General features: G+C 47.0%; 1 protein-coding gene across 3 annotated transcripts in view; it reads left to right on the forward strand.

Moving 5' to 3' along the window:
• Positions 1–2,051: 2,051 nt before the first annotated feature.
• The window catches only part of pou2f2b (POU class 2 homeobox 2b), a 38,783-nt gene continuing 27,468 nt past the window's right edge, over positions 2,052–13,366 (forward strand). The window contains exon 1 of one of the 3 annotated variants that reach the window (XM_031852707.1): positions 2,052–3,479. In XM_031852707.1, the coding sequence (XP_031708567.1) occupies positions 3,380–3,479 (100 nt within the window). In that variant the 5' untranslated portion in view covers positions 2,052–3,379. The remainder of the gene's footprint in view (positions 3,480–13,366) is intronic. The other 2 variants (XM_031852706.1, XM_031852708.1) reach the window with 2 other exon arrangements.

The raw sequence follows: 13,366 nt of genomic DNA on the forward strand, positions 1-13,366 counted from the left end.
AACTGTAGAGACCAAATCGCTGCAGGGTTCCTATAGGCACCAAGCATGAAACGCACACAGTCAGCTGAATATTAGGCGGTCGGTCGTAGACGCAGACAGACAGATGGACAGAATCAAAGATAAACGAGATAGAGGTCATCTCCAGGTATCTTTGTGTTCTGTGTTTGGACGTGTGTATTTTACTTGTCAATGTATACTTGTATGAGAGAGTGGTGGTGGAGGGGGAGCCAGTCAGAGGAATGAAAAGCGAGTTTTCTTCTCTGAAAAGTTTTTACTGCAGGTTGAGTCTGCGAGTTCATCTTAAATTCACGTGCAGGTGCTTCGTGGTGTCTTTTTACACGTGTGAATAGTTGATCGTTTTTCCGTTATGTTGTCTTTGCGGTCGTGTCAGAAGGAAGAAAAAGAAAGAGTTTGGTCTGAATAGTGCGTGGAGGACGAAGGGTTGGATGCGTAGGTGTTAGTATCCCTCCTCCCCCTCCTCCTCCTCACCTCCCCATCCTCCTCTACCCCTCCAACACCATCTTATTTTCCCCTCTTTCAATCTCACACACCCTCCCTCCATCCCTCTCTTCCACAGACGCGCACAACCACACTACATTCTGCAAGAAATAATTGCTTTTGTCTGGAAGGAGTGTAGGGAGGAGGGAAAGGGGGCGCGCATGGCTCCCTCTGTGGAGAGAAGGGGGTCTTTGAAGGACAACTAGTCACTTCTCCCTTCCCTCCTTCTTTCTCCTCTCTCCTCTTCTTGCCTCACCTCCCTTCCCCTCATTCTTTCTTATTTGCCTCGCCTTGCTCCTTTCTATCAGTTTTCCTCCTCTCCTTACCCACTTCCTTACTCTCCATCTCTCTCCTCCATCTCCCTTCCTTCTCTCCCCTCTTCCTCTCTCCTCTGTCCTCCTCTTGCTCCATTCCCTTCCTCTCCCTCATTGGACCTGCGGATGTCATCTGTCATACGTGAAGCGGAGGGAGAAGGACAATAAAACCTGGTTGTCTCCTACAGAGGATGACACATTTTTCATAATTAAGAATATGCCAGTTTAGTGTGCAGCGCACATGTCTTGACAACGTGGCTGTCTGTTGATGACAGAGACCATGACAAGTGTGGTGATGATAGAAAAATTATTTATTTTACGTGCAATTTCCATTAAAACAGACCTAATCACCCGAAGCATTAAGTGAGCAGGTATAAACAGTCCTGTGGGATGGGGCTTTCAGGAGCAAGAGCTCGCTCATTTCTATTGATTTGCCCGTATTGACTGCGATGTTTAAAGTATAGATTTTTCTATTTAAAAATCTATATCGACAATAATCTGGTGTGTAAGCGCCCGGCGTTGACTGGTGCTGGCCTGTAATTGACAACGTGTAACATGTCGGTGCCGGGGAAGGAGAGGGCAGGAGGCGATGAGAGGCATGCTGGGGAGGCCGGCATGCGTGGCCGGGACGGGGGAAACAAGATCCGGGAGCAGGAGGGAGGAGAGGGAGGTGGTGATCAACTCAATCATGGGGGAGCTCATCCCCCGACACCCAGGCTCTCTCAAGTATTTTTTATTCTTGAAGTGTGTGTTTTTTAAATTAAAAAAATAGTCCATGCATATGGTGCATTTATCTCACTTAGTTTAAGGTGGTTAGAAATTCCCCAAAATGTATTTTCAGGCTGCAAACTAGATATTTTCCATGCTCGGAGCAGTAGAGGTCGTCCTTGTCTTCCTTTATCTGAATAATAATGATACATCGTCCGCTGAGGAGGGCTTATTAAAAGATGAGATAACTTAATTGTGTGCATGCTGGGTATCCTGGTAGGGATTAGCGTTAAGCACCTATAGGTATCCATGGATTCTCTTATCTGGTCCTCATCCCTTCCAAAGCAGGCCGGTAGTAATGCACTGATCACCACTGGCATCATTATAGCCGGTATTATTAAGAGGGGGGAAAAAATCCAGAAATCAATACAGGATACCTTTTGCAGCGGTAGTGAAAACGAGGGAGATGGGGGTGGGTGGGAGGAGGGAGGGGATGGAGGGAGGGAGGTGCGGGGGTGGGGTGGTGATGTGTGAGTAGTAGCGGGTCCTCTCTCGCCTCAATGTTGCGGCCAGCCTAGTGGCAGATCGCTACAATCCTGGAGGGAGCCGGGTCGAATGAGCTATTGGGGTTCCCATATAATAACGGGGACAAACAGACAGACAAAAAAGACACACAGACGGACGGACGGAGATAGGCAAGTGTTCCGATAAAACGCGAGACCATAGCTGGAATCTATACGCTGTTTTATTGCCGTTTTTTTGTGTTTTGGTAGTTTTAATTATTTATTTATTCGCTTTATTTATTTATATATTTATCGATTGATTGCGTTTTAATTACTGTCTTGTGACAGAGAGCGAGGGAGGAGGAGCGTCAGGGCCAAGCGTGCGCGTGGTGTTTGAGTGTTCGTGTGTGTGTGTGTGTGTGTGTGTGTGTGTGTGTGTGTGTGTGTCCGTGCAGCCTCTGCCCCCACTTGTTTATTAATTTGTTGATGATAGCCTTTAATGAAGCTGTTTTAAATGTGCTCGCGACGCGATCCGCTGCTTTGCCCGAGCGGATGAATGTAGCCTTCATGCGAAGGAGAGAGGAGAAGGAGCGCGTGCAGCTAGAGACCAAATACAATAGATCAAACCAAATATTTCAGAAATCCAAATAAGACTTTCTAACTCCGCTGGCCTTTTACACGGTCTTGTCCGTTTCTATGTATCATCATTTATCGTGCTGTTTTAAATTGCAAAGCGAATACCAAAGCTAAGCCCGGTCGGGGATGCTACAGGAGGAGGCTAGCGACTGTTCTCATGCCTTTTTCACACCTACAGGAAACATTACTGGTGAGGAGTGAGAGGATCAAATAAGCTCCCGGGCCTCTATGTTTACTCAAGGAGAACGCTTTAGCTGTGCAAAGGTAACAGAGAGACGCAGGTGCATCAACGACAGGCAGGTGACACACAGCCTTTTATTATAAAGCCACAACAATAGGCCTGCAATTGTATCACAACTTTTTCCCGTAGCCTGTAAGAAGTGAGGTCGGATCTCCCCTCTGTCCGTCTGTGTGTTAGTCTGGACTGTAAGATAACTGCTGCACTCAAGGGACCATCCTACATATATGTTCTATGCACATTTACACCAAAACTAATGCCGGCCACCAGTCGACATCCACAAATGTAAATAAAAAAGGCGCAGCTGGGCTACATGTGTACACACCCAACGGCGAATGTTGTGAGCCCTCCATACCAAATATTTTCCCAAAGCCGTCTACCAGAGAAACGGACGAAGACACGGAAGCTTCACAAGAGGACAGAGCTTATTACAGCACTTCTGTAAGATTATTTGCATCAAAACAAGAAGCCGGAGGAAGACCATGTTTGTTCCCTTGCCGGTGCCGTTCGTGTTTCAGAGAACTGCCCCTGACCTCAACGCCTGGCGTCTCAAATCCCCTCTGGCTCTCCGCTCCAACTCCGGTAAGACATTTTTACTCTTCTCCCTGCTATACACATCCTCCATGTCGGTCAGACTCCTCCGCGCAGACCCGCCCCGCCTTGTTCGGTGCCGATGCACTTGCAGCGGGGAGACCTGTCGGCGCACACACCCACTTACACGGGCGCGCACACGCTCCTCCGGCTCCGTTTTGAAGGCTTAAACAGAGTCCTTTACACCTGCAGGCTGGTTGTTCAGATCAAAGAATCATTCCCGAGCGAGCTGGAGTGTCCGTGCGGATTGAAAATGAATTGCGTAAAATGTCCGTTTTTTGCTGTCCATTCTGTGAAGCGATGCGCCACTGTTCCTCCCGTGTGTTGCTTAATTTCCACGCCGAGTATGCCCCTTTCTCGGAGTGTATTTCTCTCATGTCTCCGTCTCCATCCTTTCCCTCTCCTCCACTGCCTGCGCCTGAGCCTGAACCTCCGTCTCTCCCCAACTAGACTCTCGGCAGGCAGGGAATATTCATGCCAACTTATCGATCCTGCGGAGATCGATTCCTGGGCCGGTGGAAGCAGGGAGAGGGGGAGATAGAAGGAGAGAGTAGGTGCACGGAGGAGTACGAACGTACGAGAGGAGAGATACAAAACACAGTTATTCATTCGTTTTATTCCATACTGTTTTGACATTGTGTTTTATTCAGGGGGATAATATATTTGTGACTTGGCTTTGAGCTTGCCGAACATCTCTGATTCCCCGCGGTGACTGCTTTTGCTCTGACTTGTGTTTGCTGGGTAAGGGACAGGGCTCGCATCTTTGTAAACACCACTGGAAATAGACTTCTTTAGTGACTACATCTCTCTGTCCTATCGCTGCTCGGCTGCTGCACGGTTGAAAGCAAAGGGAGTGTGGAGTCAGGGAGGGGGAGGGTGCCGGCTGGGGCGCCGTCTGCGTTTCATCTGCGCTGAAGCGGAATAAAAGGACGCATGGTGGGAGCAGCCAGGCTGGCTTCAGTGTGTCACTGGCTGTCGTTGTGAGAGAGCTCTAGCTCAGTCCAGCTTCGACTGTTTTTCAGACATGCAACAGCTGCTCGGCCCTTTTACCCCTACTACCTCTTTGGAGAGGGGAGGATGTGCTGGCTCTAGTGTATTTCTGCGCACTCTGAAGGACTGTAGAGCAGGCCCATAGGGGGAAGATCATTCACCAATGCATATACATACAGTAACTTGCGTATCAGTGCGTAATGGTGCGTAAATGTGGCTGGTGTGCACCTTATCCAATGGACAGGCTCTTAAAGGGCCAGGCACCCCCCCCCCCTTGCTCAGCTCCCCCTCTCATTTCCAGATCAGTTCAACCCCATATGATTTCAGAGATGCCAGGCTTCACCCTTACACCACATACTCAGTCAACAGTGCACAGCATGTGACAATGGAGGGATAGGTGATAGAAGGGGAGAGGAAAAGAGCAAAGAGGGATGAGAGGGACCTGTAACCTACCATATCTCCAGAGATATACACACAGAAATGAGGGGAGAGGGGTTGGAGGGAGGACGAGGGGAAGGAGCGGGGACCGGGGAGGAGGAGTTTCCGCGCTTTCGCACGTTGAAAAATGGCGAATGTCAGAATGAGATAAAAAAAAATGTGGAAAGAGAGAGGGAGAACTGGGTGAGAGTAAGAGTAGATGACAGAGTGAAAAACGAGGAGGGAGAGGAAAACCCAGTTTGAGCTTGAGAGGTGAGAGTAAACCACAGATGAGCCATTATGTTGCAGTGTCCCGGGCCAGGGCCTGCATCTGAATAAGCAGGCAAACTGATGGGATGTGTGCGCTGGATTCCTTAGATGGTCGGATAATAGTGATTCACAATGCTATGCTGATTTTATTCCGTTCTGATAACACAGTACAAGGTGCTGTCCTTTTCAAACTCAGAGGGTTTGTCGCTAAAAAGGGTGCATGGCCAGTTCAACAACTAAGGACTGAAACAGGCCTGTAACAGGACTGTAACAGGACTGTGCGGTTGTTTCTTCTAGAATTATGCATTGCCAACACACCACAGAAGTGTCTTTAGTGACTTGTCTAGTTTAGTGCCCTTGAGCTCTAATCTGATAGCTCACACAGGAAATGTTAATACCTCCACACACACACACACATACACACACACACAATGTTTTTTGGTTTTAGAGCTCTTGATTCAAGCCCTCAGTTAACTTGTTTCTTTGACTGCTAGCAGCTCCTTGACTCCTTTTGAGTTGAAGCTTTGTACGGGGTCAGAGGTCACAGCAGGAAGGTTTGATTTAGCCCCACCTGACCCTTCTCTGCCCCCTGTGTTTTCCTTCTCTTTCATGTTACAACAGGCCTCAAGCATTCATGCACAACCCCTGTGGGGGCTCACGCACACACACACATCGTCATGAAACAGGCGAACCATCATATAGCATAAAGTGAGGATGTTAGACCGTTTTCCACCTGGATGGCGAGCCGCTCTAACTGATCCAGGTTTTGTTCTATTTTTAATGGCATTGTGTCTGTGAAGGTGCAGGTCAGGGCCACTGCTATAGTGAACTCTGTGTGTGTACGTGTAGTAAAGTGGTTTGTGAAGCCATCAGCATTAACTGGTGTATGAAAGTTTAATGGGACATAGAGGAGGAACCGCAGGTCTCCCACACAGCGCATGGCTTGATATGATATGATATGATGGGGCATCAAGGTGACTGCTTTTTTTTTTTCCCCTCTCTCGCTCACATACACTTACACAAACACCTAGATTCAGTTCATCTCAGCTATGCACCTTCTGTCACACACCATTAACCACCATCTCCTACAACATACCGTCTAGCTCTCTCTCACACACACCCAATCAGATTTTAGACTCGCTTCATTTCTGTCTGACAGAGTAACATTAAGCGTACAGTTATTGATATTTGTATTCCTCATAACTTTCCTGATCATCTAGGTTTTTATTTCACACAGCGTGTTACAATTAAATGTTCAGTTTTAATCCATTAATCACAACATCTCCAGTTCTGTGTCTGTGCTTTCCCGGCTACTTTCGAGACATTTCTACATGTTTGTGGGGGTCTGGCACATGTCTTCGATGGTTGACGTGGGACCATGCATGTGCAAACCCATTTGCTCTGTGTCTGTCTGAGAAAGAGAGAGTGCGTATGTGTGTGTGTGCACAAGCACGAGCACACGTGCAAACTAGTGTGTGTAGGTATAGATCGGTTGGTGGAGGGGAGCGTGCAAGTCGCAGTGTTAACATGATTGCAAATGACAAAATGTCAACCTGGGTTTGTTAGCAACATAATGGGGAATCAATAGACACGAGAAAGATGTCAATACTACATGCTTTATTGCATTAAGCTACCTCTCTCCTTCTCTGTGGCCCTCTCTCTCCTCTTCTTCTCCCATTCCCTCCCACTCCCCCCTGCTCTCCGTCACAATACGATTCTCTCTCCCTCCTCTCGTCTCCCCGTGGTAGTAGAATTAGATTGCAGTATATGAGCCAGCCACGGGCTCCTAAATGCAGCAGGCTGATGGCAGAATGCTTCTGGAGCTAATGGGCTATCGGTTCGTCTATTTACCTATATTAGGCTCACGTAGATGTCCCAGACGCAGTTTGACAACATGACAGGGCCAAAGCAGCTGCGGCAATGACATCTTATGTTTAACTGTTGCATTAATGCAATGCGACTAACAGCATTTGAAATCCTGCTCCAAGAAAATGATTAAAAGTAATCATAAGATATTACTAGAAAATCATCTGGCAACAGAAAAAGGCTTGTTTATGACTGTATGGCATCATTTCTGAGCATGTAATCACCTGCTCATTTAGCGATGTACTCAAGGTCATGATACTCTGTTTAAATTGATACATTTGGGAATTAAACCTGTTACATGGTTTTGGAATTATCCACACGAATCCACGTGTCTCGTAATAACACTGCTAAGCTATAAATTAATTTCAATCCTATTAACTGTTCACCTTTTCTATGGATTTGCACAGGTGTGCATATGCGCCAGTAGGTTGTATTTATATACAGTGTGTGTATGTATGTGTGGGTTGGTTGAGACTAATGTAGTATTAATGCTGATGAGGTCCCAAAGCTCATTAGCAACAGTGAGTGGTATTGAGTTTCTCCCGGGGAACGCGGACCCGGACACACACATATATACAGTACATCCTCACCAGCCATTAGCGTATTAATAACCATTACCACACACACACACACATAAACACGCTAACGCAACCGCACTCTCACCAATCTGTGACCTTTACACATATGCTTTTAAATATGCATTCTTCAACACACACACTCAGAGCATACACAGCAGGACACAGCCATAAAATCATGCAAACATATTCATCTAAAGAGCTTGATGAGCAGCAGTTACTGGCCATCCATTATTCTTGAATGTGTCCACACTATATCATTTGATTCACACACACACACACACACACACTCAGAGGAATAATTTTGTGCACTTGGTCACTGTGTCCAGTGAAATACAGAGCAGCATTAGTCCTAATCAGAGGCCGGGTGAGCAGGCCACTTAATCAGACCTATCACCTGGAGAACACACACACAGAGGGATAGATGGTGTGTGCACGTGCAATTAATCAACACATCAGCAGGAATAAACACATACAAACCACCTGACTCCATTCTCGGTATTGATTTATACCTCTTTCTGTGTTTCTCGTTGCCTCTCCCTCTCTCTCTTTCAATAGCATACAGATGACGTATATACGGAGATTTCAAGCATTCTTGACCTCTACATGGGGGATGCAGTGAGTGTGTGTGTGTGTGTGTGTGTGTGTGTGGACGATCGGTCAGCGATGGCCTGGCTGTGATCAGGGTTGGAGTGGGCTTCGCCACATGCCGCCAATCACCCACGTCAGACTAGGCAGTCAAAACAAGCCTTTGAGCTCCCGCTGACCATATTGAACTCTTGATTATCTGATTTCACAACCAAGATTGACTGATTTATTCAAACGCCAGTGCAAAGGCTCAGCGGCATTTCTCTGGTCAGAGAGAGCGAAGCTTTATGCGTTTCTTTGTAACAGAACATGCAAAGGTTCGGACAGCCTATTTGCTGAGAGATGACTGTGTTCTCGTAAACACACCAACAATGAGTTTTCGCGCGCCGCTGTCTTTTTTGTTGTTGATTGCCGCAGGCTGTAACCTTTGCCACCCCGCTCATGCGTCGGTACATTTAGATAATAAAAAAGACCAATAAAATCCAAGGGTTTGATTGGGTGTCTCCCCTTAGCCCAGCAGAGCGAACGACTATATCAGAGGTCCTTCTCTCCATTTCATTTAGCTGATAAGATTTATGGTAATGAAGGGGTCCTATTAACCTTCGGGGTTCCACTGCTGTCCTTCAGAGTAAGGGTGGACGAGAGTGCTTACCGATCGGGTTTTGAGGCGGAGGCAGCGAACATGTCTGCTATAAGCAATGTCACATCGTAGCAACTGCTCCCTCTGGAGTGCACGTGCGCTCAGCTCACACACACACATGCACAACGGAGACTCTCCAAAAGGAGCGCTTTGAGAGACATGAATGTATGTTTAATCTTCCTCCTCTCTTCTCTGTTCTGCATTTTCCCTTTTCTTTAACCCCTCTATCCTTCCCCCTCGCTGTCCTTCTCTCGACAGTAGCGTTCTGTACTCCACCACCTCTTCTCCCTCTCATTCCCTTGTGCAATCTCTCTTACTTTGCCTTTCTTTTACAAGTGCACAGTCTCGCTCCTTTTCTCGTTGCATGTGAAAACAAGTGCCCCGGGGCATTCAAACATTCTCCAGAGTTAACAAAAACATTCTTGCGATTGATTCTAAACTTTCAAAAAAACATAACCCAATAGATTTTGGGATTTTTTTGTTTTTCATTAAAAATTAACATTTTAGATTTTGATACACTTCCAGTGTGTTTCTATCTACTCCCTTTCTTGCGTCTATCCATACCATTACCAACAATAATCACTGGGCGTCTATAAATATTAGGGGGCAGAAAGAAAGGGGGGGGGGGGTAAACCCCTCCTTCTCCTGTACAAGGGCTGCACCCCTCTGTCCCTTTGTCTGCTTGTAAAGGGGACGAAAGAGGAGGCGCAGAGTGGGGGGTGCCGAAGGAGTGACTAAGTGACCTCTCTCCCGTTTCTTTTGACGCTCCCATGTTCTGTCCATTTTGTCCTGCACGTCCCTCTCCCTCCCTCCTCTTTCATCCTCTTTCGTTCCCCCTTTTTTCAGCCTGGTTAAGTCGCCATGGCTGTTGGCCTCATACGTCCTCTCCTCTCTCCCCCCCCCTCTCTCTCTCTACCCACATCTCCGACAGCAGCAGCCCGGTTGCCAAAGTGTCTGTAGGACACATTAAGGCCCATAAAAGCCTAGTCTGCGGTCGCACTCTTAACCACCAGTCAGAGGTAGTGTACAAAAGTGACTTTAAATGAGGCTGTGATTACCCTGGAACATGGAGAGATACTGAAGTGGCCAAGAGAGTGTGAGACAAGGCCGAAGCGTCGGGAAGAGGAGAAGAAAGAGCTGCTCTTGGACATTTCTTGACTCTCTTAGGGAAAATTGAACAGAAACGAATATTTGTTTCTCCCTCAGCTAAGAGCTAAAAAGGCTACCCGAGTGGAACAAGCGATGAAAAGTTGTAACACAAATTTCCTGCCGCCCACCCCCATCATCGCAAACTCCCCTCGCCTTGCCCCTCCCCTCCCCGTTACCCCTTTTCCTAATTGGCCACATGCTGCCTTGAGTGACAAGTGTAATCATCAGTCAAATTATGATGGGGGAGAGAGGTGGAGGCCAGGGAGGTGGAGGAGGAAGAGTGGAACAGCAGAAGGTGGTGGTGGTGGTGGGTTGGGGGGTTGAAAGGAAGTGCTTTGATCAAAGGTAGAGAGGGGGTGAGCGGGCAAACAGACAGAGCTACATGGAAACCTGCTGTCCACACACCTGCTGCTTCATAGATGGGCGACATTAACACCCCCAGACCTCAGTGTATTATAGAACATCACAGAAGAGCTTTGCAACAGCCCTCTGTAACCACAGTTAATTAGAAAAATGTGTATTGATTGGCGTTACAGTGTAAACTTTGTTTTGAACTTGGACTCTTTGTCTGCTTTCTCATTTCAACCTGAATAGCAGCAAACCTCCTCTGCTGTCATTACAATTGCAACACAGACTAGAACAATGAAATCCCAGGGTGTGGTAGCAGCGCGCTCTTTGATTCTCACTTGGACGCACCAGGCCAGGCCCGCGTTATATATTTGGATGTACTTTGTTAGCGAGAGCAGATGTTGCTCTCCCGCCAGCTAATGAGGTTTACAGTAATTAGGAGTGCTGATGAAGCGCTTTGATTCTCCGGCTGTGGCGGCTCTCTCATTAGCGGCTAGCTAGCTAGCGCTGCAGCAGGCGCTCCAGTCACATCCTATTAGGCGGCTCAATGTACACTCTGAATTAGGAGCGGGAGATTAAGTGGAGATGAAAACTGTCTGCGTACGCACATACACACACACACACACACACACACACACACACACACAGAGACACATACACACATAAATTCAGACTATTAAAAAAAAAAAAAAAGACTAGCAAAGTTCACATACACTCACTGTTATAATGACGTTAATAGAAGAAAATTCCTCCCAAAATTCAAGAAGGTACTAATTAGAGGCGGTGTTGCACTGAACATGACGCATACCTCAAACTTATGCATGTGTCAAGTGCAAGTTTTCATAAATTAAGGGTGCTCGTCAGAGAAAAGAACAAATGCAACAGGGAGAGGAACAGATTTTTAAGACATAAAACAAGTTTCTTTATGTGTGTATGCATGCACCCTCCGGTGTCTAATCCAGGTGGTGGGATATTTCCCTGTTTTTCCTACAATTTGAGGGAAACAAAAAGTCAACCTTGAAAATACATCCCTTTTTTTCCCCTTCTGTTCTTCTCCCCGCTAGTCGTCAATACTCTCTACATGCTCCTCTCCGCTCACTCCTCTCCCGCTCTCTCCTCGTCTTTTGTGTGATGGAGTGATTATCGAGGACGTGGCTCCTGTGTTTAACGCTGGTTGATGAAGTCTGCCTTTGTCTGTCTGCGCTAACCTGTCGCAACCGGGACACCGCTTATAGCAAAATCAATACACAGAGTAGAAGAGGGAGAGAGAGGCCTGGCAAGGGAGGTAGAGAAAAGAAAAGAGAGGGAGGGGTGTTCAAAGGTAGATGAAGGCAACGAGACAGAGCGAGGATAGAACGGCAAGTCATTGGAAGGAAAAAGGAGTACGAAATTTGAATACTTTACTCCAACGCTGTAGAAATGTAGTGACATTGAATGGCTTGGGTCGCTCATAGTGCCTGTGTGTGTGTGTTTGTGTGTTTAAATCAGTGCATTTATATGTGTGTGTTTGTTTTGCCTGCACGTGGTTTTGACCGAGGAGCGGTTGTATGTCTTGAGGCACCTGAGCATGTGATTGTTTAAGTGCTCGTATGCCCGCAGAATGGGACGGACCCTATCTGTGTGAGAGCTTCGTTTGCTTCCACTCCCCAGAGTCCAAGTCGATGTGAAGTGGAGAGGGGAGCGACAGAGGGACGAGGAGAAGAACAGAGGAGGAGAGAAGGACAGGATGGGGAGAAGGAGAGGTGTATGGGGTGAGGAGAAGGAGGAGGAGGAGAGGGGGGGAGCAGTTGTGTGAGAGAGGCACAGCTGGGAAATGAGAAATGCAACCCCCCTCCCCGTATACCACCACCTTACACTCACACATACGGCGCGCACACACATATATGATCCCCATCTCTTTATCCTCCCCTCAGGAAAGAAGGGGCTGAGGTGGAGGGGGTGAAGGGAAGGGAGAGGCAGGGGGGGGATAGGAAGAGATGGAGAAGGGGACAGATAGGGGCATTAAAATTCATGGCCTTTTTTTTTTTTTTTCTGCTGAAAATCAATAGTGTTTACTATGAATGAGTGGAACAGTGGACAACAGTGGTGCCGGGGGGACAGAGAGAGACAGAGAGGAGGAGGACGAAGAGACAGAGGGAGAGAGAGGGAGAGGTAAAGGGGAGGAGGGGTGACTTTATTGCGTTAGGCAGAAGCACCAGAGGCCAAGGTTAAAGACCAGCAGGGTTAGAGAGACACAGAGATAGAAGCACCAAGTAAAATCAGTTGTCTTCTAAAACAGACATACTACTCGATAAATGCATAGTTACTGCTGGCTATCATAAGAATGTAATGTAAAGTAAGACATTATCTGCCCAGCTGTAATGCTCCCTGCTGTAATATCAACTGTTCCACCGTCTTTACTTTTCTAACTTTCCATTCCTCATTCCTCGCTTCGGCTTCCTCTACCTTTCAAAAACTGTGTGTGTGTGTTAATTGGCAGCCAGCAAACACCACTGACATGGTCTTTCACAAACAAACAGACCCACACCCATGCACACACAAACCCCTTCACATACACATGAACACACAAACACACAAACTCCAGACCAGTTCACACTGAGTTGTTCTGCAACCCTGACCCTGTTTCCTGCTGCTGAAAGCCTAGAAGTTCAGGATGGCTTACCAGTGTTCTGATTAAGCGCTGCCTGTGTGTCTCACGCCACTTGATCAAAGAAGAAACACAGTGTTTGAATCTCTTTTTACTGGATGCGGCTGCTACATGTTCCATAGCAATCAAAGCTTTTTAAAACATTTATGTTGTTCTTGTGTCTGCAAAATACTGTCAGTAAATAGAGAATATATTTAAGGGTGCCAAACAATACTTTAAATTCCCAGCAAAGTTTGTTTTTTTCTCCTTTTTCTTTTTTTCCTCTGAGACCAAATTGCCATTTCTTTTCTTTTTCTGTGTTTCTCTCTTTTCTGCATGTATGGTATCAGATTCTCACCATGGAGTCTGCGTCTTCAGGTTGTCTTGTGTGCAGCTGTGGTGGACTGCG

Source organism: Anarrhichthys ocellatus, unplaced genomic scaffold (genome assembly GCF_004355925.1).
Source record: "Anarrhichthys ocellatus isolate YVR2014 unplaced genomic scaffold, GSC_Weel_1.0 scaffold13, whole genome shotgun sequence".
Taxonomy (NCBI): Eukaryota; Metazoa; Chordata; class Actinopteri; order Perciformes; family Anarhichadidae; genus Anarrhichthys; species Anarrhichthys ocellatus.